General features: G+C 35.1%; 1 protein-coding gene across 1 annotated transcript in view; it reads left to right on the top strand.

Moving 5' to 3' along the window:
* The window catches only part of Mtch (Mitochondrial carrier homolog 1), an 8365-nt gene extending 1715 nt beyond the window's left edge, over positions 1 to 6650 (top strand). Inside the window, exons 3-7 of the mRNA XM_043015677.2 lie at positions 234 to 355; positions 1094 to 1272; positions 1807 to 1993; positions 2299 to 2366; positions 4602 to 6650. Coding sequence (XP_042871611.2) covers positions 234 to 355; positions 1094 to 1272; positions 1807 to 1993; positions 2299 to 2366; positions 4602 to 4797 — 752 coding nt within the window. The 3' untranslated portion in view covers positions 4798 to 6650. The remainder of the gene's footprint in view (positions 1 to 233; positions 356 to 1093; positions 1273 to 1806; positions 1994 to 2298; positions 2367 to 4601) is intronic.
* Positions 6651 to 7500: the final 850 nt, after the last annotated feature.

The raw sequence follows: 7500 nt of genomic DNA, 5'->3' as shown, positions 1-7500 counted from the left end.
CTCTCACTTTTTTTTTCTCTTTTTTTTTCTCCCTCTTTTTTTTCCCCCCCTGCCTCATATTCCACTTTTCCCAAAGAAAGAGAGAGATGATTAAAGAAACAAAGAGCAAGAAATATAGAAATAGACATAGATAGATACAGAGTTGAAGTAATAGATTGAAAACTAGAAGATGGAATAATTGGAATTGACAAAAAAAAAGAAAAAAAAAAAAAAACACCAATTCCTCCTTCCAGTCGCGCACATCAAGAAGCGCGATGGGTTCCTCGGCTGCTACAGGGGCCTGACCCCAAAGCTGGCAGCAAACATCGTCAGCGGGGTGGCCTTCCAGAGAGTCACCGAGAATATCCAGTTTAAGGTTGGTGCTGTGAAAGGGATTTCGGAAATTAAGTTTTGTTTTTAGATTTTGTTTATGTATATATTTTCTTTTTTTTAACAGTGTATCTACAATGGTAATCCCTTAGTGTTTATTATTAGGCTGTATCCTTTTCCTCCACTTTTTGATGGATAATGCTTTCTAAAAATGTTATAAGTTTAGATTGTAAAACCATTTGATAAGATATGCACTATCGAAGTCTCCTTGTGTCAACAAGAACATCTCATGAGCAATTGAAGATAAGAGAAAATTTTCTGATCCTAATATAATGGGTTGACAAAAAAAAAATAGTGATAATAGTGTTAATGATGATGATGATGGTTTTGATTATAATGATAATGTAAAAACTTTTTTTATTGATTTTGAAGCAAATTCCACATCATAAATTCTTTTATTTCAAGATGAAATAAAGGAATAAACTAAAACTTAAATGAAACAAACTTAAAACCAACCAACCACTTGATTTGCTGAAATCAGGTGTTCATGGATCCAGTACTCTAGTAAAGTAAAAATAAGCGAGATTAGCGTCTACTAAGATTCATTTGCCTTACCTGAAAATTTCCTGAATCTTAGCTTCGCACAACAGGAATTCGCAAACAAATTAATTCCCTTTTATTAGCAAACCTGAGACTGATAGTTCTTGACATCATATTATTTTTTCCCTGTACCAGATAATACATGGCATGGACATCTGCTCATATATTTTCCATAATTAACCAGGAACTGGATGGTGAAGTAAACATTGAGGAGCTGAACATGAAGCAGCGGACGCAGAGGTTCCTCCAGAACACTGCAAGGGAGTCGGCTAGCCGTGCTGCTGCCATACTGGTCTCACAGCCTTTCCACGTCATTGCAGTACGCAGCATGGCAGAGTTTGTAGGCGAGGATGGCCAATATGTGTAGGTTTGAGTTGTGTTTTTATTTATTTATTAGTTTATTAGTTTTTATTTTTGAATTTGGTTTTATTATTGTTATTTTGATTATTATTTATTACTTGTTTTGAAAGATCTTGTTTGATGGTTAACGTTTTATTCTAATCTCAAAGGATACAAAAGCTTTTAAATGATTAATCATTATATCTAGAACAGTCTCTGCATCTTAAATTTTTTTATTTCCCTCAAGAACTCATGCCAAGCCCACGTATCCCCTATTACCTTCTACAGAGGAGAGTTCGCCTCCATGGCTAAAAGTCCATTCAATGGTAATTCAATAATTGAACCTCATTTTTATATACATCTTATTTTCTCACTTTTTATACCTCTTACCTGATACTCCATACCAGACCTCTTGTGGAGTAGTCATCTTCTATGGATGTCAATTTATTCACCACCAAGTAAATGACTGATCTTAATATCTCAGCCTTGTTCTTCATGAACTATTCCCCACACCTAACACCTCATTCTGAAGTCCTCATTTTCCCTTATCTTTTGCAGAGGAGTGTTCACCTCTGTGGGTGTGATCTACAGAGAGCAGGGCGTTAAGGGTTTCTTCTCTGGCTTGATACCCCGCCTCCTTTGTGACATGGCGGCACTCTGGTTGGGCAAGACCCTCGCACACGTCATCAATAATTACCTTGTGGAAGACAAGGACCTCAAGCAGTATGTGTCAGCGTCCATGAGTGTAAGTTTTTTTGTTTTCTTTCCCAAGCGTTTCTGAATATGAGTGCATCTGTGTTTTGGAATATTCCTGAATATAAGTTTTCTGATGCTCATGAATTTGAGTTGTTCTATGGATAATGAGTATGAGTGTGAATGCAAGCAACTTCTGAGCATGAGCATGAATATGAACAGCTCCTGAGCATGAGGTCCTCCTCTGAGTATGGCCATGAGTTCATCCGATGCTTCTTGAAAGAAATAAGTGTGATGTGTCTAAGTGATTTTATGTGATCTTGTATTTAAATTGATTTTCTTTTTTCTGCTTTTCAGTTCCTGGCTTCCGCCCTGACCTATCCCCTGCAGGTTGTGTCAAACTGCATGGCTGTCAGTGGCTCTGGGTGAGTAATTTATGTTTTTAGTAAGAGTTTATGAATAATGCTTGTAACTAAAGTGCTTAATGAATAGCAGGTATTTATTTTAATTAGTGTCTGTTTTCATTTTTTAGTCTTTAGATAACTGTTTACAATTAGTTTATAATTAGTTTGAGTGATAGACTTTTATGCTAAGTTATTTCACCTTTACAAAAAGGGCTAAATGGCATATTGTGTGTGCCTTTTTTCCTCTCTTCTTTATTTTATGGCACTCAGTCAACTAACATTAGGCTTTGTTCCATAAAATCATCTGGTATATGAGAAATTCTTAATCCGTTAACGATGGGGATAGATTTGCTTACCCAGGCTCCAGGATGGGTTTTATTGCAGAGCGAGGCAGCTTCACGGAACATACTTTGACTTTTCTGCTCTCATTGTAGAGCTAGAGCCATTTTTATGCTTTATTTTACTGTATTTAGAGACTTATATCTGTCCTATCACATGCTCTATCAATTCTGCAGTTGACTAAAAATGTAGTTCAGGGTACATATTAGCTCATTTTTTTCTTTATACTCAGTGTGATAAGAGTATTATTTGTGTGCTGCCATGAACGCATACGATACATGAAGAAGTAGGGAAGAGGAAGGAAACTTGTGCGTATGACTATGAGTGCCACATTACAAGGCATCCTTACTAGTACCGGGCCACATTGTAGACATTGGGCATGGTTTGAGTCACCTTCCTCATCTCATTCTTCCTGCACAATCTTCATCTGCGGTACTTTAGAGCAAGAGGTCAGCAACTTGCTAGGTGCCATCGCTCTGTAAAGATAGTGCTTGCTAGAGACCGTAGATGAGTGCCATTCAAGGCTTTCTCTGCTGGTGCTAGAAGGAAGTGGTGCCATCTAGGTTTTGGATGTTTGGTGAAACCCATTTTGCTTAATAATACGGCAGTTAAGGGAACCTTTGGAAGAATTGTGGGTTACAACTGGGAAAATGGAAGGGGAACACCATAGGGAGTGCAGATGGAATACCATTGGTAGGGTAAAAGGGCACCATTCAAAAAGCCAAGGAGCTCCACAGAAAGAGGAGAAGGTCACTAGTTGAAGGGCCAAGGTTGGGCAAGAGGAACTCTTTTATTATATCACAATGGTGGCTTTATTTTGATATTTTGATTGCATAGTAGAGTTGCTGAAACATATTTCCTGCTATATGATAATCTGTGTCTGTTAGGCACCAATGACAACTAATGATGAAATGCGTCCCTCTCTGTGGTCACAACTACAGTTAAATATGTTGTTTACAGCAGTAAATTTTTACTACCTAGATATTTCATAATATTTATGATATTTGTATAATTGTCTATTATGTTGATATACAAAGAATTTTGGCATTTACTTTTACATTTACATTGTTTTAGAGTTAGTGTAGCAGTATCACATTATTATATCAGTGACATAGAACACGATATTGCAAGTTTAGGTGTATATATAATATGCCATACTTTTGTGAAATGTTGGGCTGTGCTATATGCGTGTGCCAGGAATTTTAGTGATACATTTTCTCATTGCCACTCAAACAACATATAGCCAGTGGGTTGCTGATAATGAAAAAGGAGATTAAAAAACAAAAAAGCAAATAGACAGTGTGAGTTAGGACAGGAAATGTCTCCTGGTGATAATAAAGGTTTCAACTTGATAGTGGGATCTGAAGCAGTTTATCCTAGGTTTTTTTTGTTTTTTTTTTATTCTGAAGAAAACAGTAACAATATCAAAACATATTTCAAATTTTCACATATTTATATGAAATTCATTTTAGTGACTTTTTTTTTATAAGATGTCTTTTATGTTTGATAGAGAAAGAAAGGAGGCTGACAATAGGGGATAGTTTGTGCAAATTGCATGCATATTCAGGACTGAATTTGCAGATGTATATATGAACTTGAATTGGGAAATTGCATGGTGATTGGAGTTGTAAGTTTACTTGATTAATAAAAGACTTTTTTATATGGATAATTTTGTAAGGTGAATTAGTTTTGCTATATGGAAAAGGAAAGCTGAAGAATGAGTGAAGTACATAGCACATTTTTGAATTTTGAAACTATATTTTCTTCAATTCTCTTTATGTATAAGTAAGCATTTTTTTAGTGCCTTATACACAGTAGTTAGAGTTATGATCTGTTTTATATACTTAGTTATGCATTTATTTATTTGATTTTTTAAATATATTAAAAATAATTACATTATTTATTCTTTTCCTTCAGGCTTGTAGGTGGCTCCCCCCCTAACATGCCCATCTATGACAGCTGGATTGACTGCTACCGCCACCTCAAACAGATCCGCGGACTGAAGCGTGGATCGTCCATGCTTTGGCGAGCCTACACTGGCCCCACTATCATGCTTGGAGGAAGCCCAGCTGTTGCCTCAAATACCATGTTTGCTGCTCCGACCTCGTCCTAGTTCGGTCTTGTGTCGAGAGAGAGAGGATTGAGAGAGTGTTTCATGCATAAATAAATAGGTGAATCAATAAAAAAAAAAAGGCCAGTTTCAGCAAGAGCAAAAAAAAAAAAACATTATCCGTAGGAACTGACTGCCGAGGTGGAAAAGGCTGTGGAAAATTTCATATAATCTCATCCCCTTTCCCTGCCCCTCAGTCTCCTTCCCTAGTCCCCCCCTCTCCCAACTTTAAGTCCTCATATGGGTCCTCTAAGTACACTTGATAACGAATTACCCACCTCTCACAGCAGTAGCATCCATCATTGCATGGGAGATCACAACAACAAAAAAGAAAAAGAAATCACCAAACTTTAAGAAGTATCAAGATGAAAGTAGCCTTAAGAGAGCATGCCTTTGGTGAACGTTTATAGTCGGCCTCTGCGCAGCCTGTTGTTAGCATTCGTTCATTTAGCATCAGATTTTTGGATTAAGATGAATGAGGTTCACAGCTTGTGGCGACTGAAGTTCATTTGCGTTCAAATTATCCTTCACTGTTCATAGGTTGCTATCCACTTGCTTCAACAAATGTGGTAGCTGTCTGCATTAGTCATGTCATAGACAGAGAGAGAGAGAGAAAAAATGAATGAAATATAAATATATACTTGTGATCATTTTTTTTTTTTTTTTTAAGCCATGGGGAAAATTATGATTGTTCATAAGTTACTCTTAATCTTCTCGTGTGTTGGACAGGAACCTTTATGATTTGATGATGACCTCATTCAAGTGCAGTTATAATTTCAGTGTTCAACAGCATAAAGATGATTAATTGTAATGTATTAAATCTCATATCTGTTATTGAACATTTGTTATGTGTATAGCTTCAAAATTTGTCTTTTTGAAGAATATGAATCCTATATACAGTATTTTCTTTTTCCTTTCACAAAGGACAAGTTCTTAAAGTTAGAATTGGAATTAATTACAAATATTAGGAACAAAATCTGTTTTGTTTAGAACAAGAAAAAAAAATCTATAATGTGTATACTGCCATGTTAACTTTTTTTTTTTCTATTGAAGGTATAATTGTTATGGTAACAAATAAAATGGCCCTAGGATTCATTTTTTAGAAGAAGGTAAATTATTTTGGAGAGGCAAGTTAGAACAAATTATTGGTCACATGATCATACTCTCTTAGACAGCAAATATCACACTTTGTCCAATTATCTAAAAAGTATATTGAGACTAATGGAATTTTTTTTTTTTTTTTTTTTATGGCAGTGAACTTCATTTTAAAACAGTGAATAAACTGTGCATTTTTTGTGTTACAGGTAATGGTAGTTATCACTTTTAATTTCTTGTATTTATTAGCCACATGAACATTGTACAGCATTCTACCTTCATTTCAGCATCACACACAATAGGCCTGTTGCAAAATGCTCCCCTAGAACGTGTGTCATTTGTATGTAGCCCCCTCCTGTCATGGGGGGGAAAAAGGCATTGGAAGACAAGACTTGCCTTTAGATAGATGAAATTACATGTATTCAATGCTTTGCTGGGACTTGATAGGTGTAAATAGTAGTTATATATTACAGCCCCCATGTTGTGTCCAGGCCCTATGGAATGTTATGATAGGTCATTTATATAGTGTCGTGGATTTATTCTTTCATCACTTTTCCTTTCAAATTCTTCATTTACCAGAACAAATTGATTATTATGTGATGTAATTAAAGGAAGAGTTTAGAATGCGAAGAGATAACAATTGTAGTCAGGAAGGGTTTCATTTTAGATCATGTGTATGATTTTAGCCCAGTCAGAGATTCTGTTTATAGTTGTTATTTTGTCATCTACTGTTGTAGAAGTAATTAAAAGCATTGAATTACCTCTGGATTGTTATTCATTTTCTTCCTTTTAAACTGGAGATGTAGCTGATATGTTGAGTACCAATTAAAACTATCAAAGAAAAATGAAACATTTTGAAAAGTAGATACACAAATCAAATAAGAATATCAGAACGCCACTGATTTTTTTGAGATAAAAAAAAAATAACTATTCAAGTCAAGATGATCTTGCTTGATGTAGATCAAACATATATACAGGAAATATTCATAAGTCTTCATTGTTTTTGCGAATACTGGAGAAGACAGATCATACATATATTGGAAAAGAGAGAGAGTAAATAAGCATAAGTGTGAGTATAAGTGTGGGTGTCAGTATGGTGAGAGTGACTGAGAGTGTGTGTATGTGTGTGCGTTAGCTGGAAAATAGCATCAACCTATTCATATCATATTTTATTCATGCTCAGTCAGTTACGATATCCATTAAGTAAATGTTTCTAATGACAATTATAAAGGGAAGAAGGAATAGCAGGTTAATGGGAAAGCAAACAATGAATGCATTTATGTCAAAGGAGTAGTTGTTATTTGCTTCAACATGCCCTTTTTTTTTTTTAGATAGAGGAGAAACAAAACTAAGTGACTACGAATGTGTGAGAGCGAAAAAGGGGGGTGACAGAAAGAAAAAAATAATAAAGGGAAAAAAGGAAAAAAAAAAAAAAAAAAGAAATATGTTTATCCATTTTTTTTAAAGATCATTATGATAAGAGAAATATAACATATTTTCTTTCCAAAGTTCAGGTATAAATTCATGTAATTAAAAAGTTGTGAAAGCAGGAAAGTATGATGATCCATGATTTATTTTTTGTCATGATTGTCCTGGCACTATTTAAAATAT

The sequence above is a fragment of the Penaeus japonicus genome, unplaced genomic scaffold (assembly GCF_977035675.1).
Source record: "Penaeus japonicus unplaced genomic scaffold, GWHDUDI00000001_assembly GWHDUDI00000038, whole genome shotgun sequence".
Lineage (NCBI taxonomy): Eukaryota > Metazoa > Arthropoda > Malacostraca > Decapoda > Penaeidae > Penaeus > Penaeus japonicus.
The sequence above is the reverse complement of the archived record's forward strand: the minus strand, read 5'-3'. Positions and strand labels throughout refer to the sequence as shown.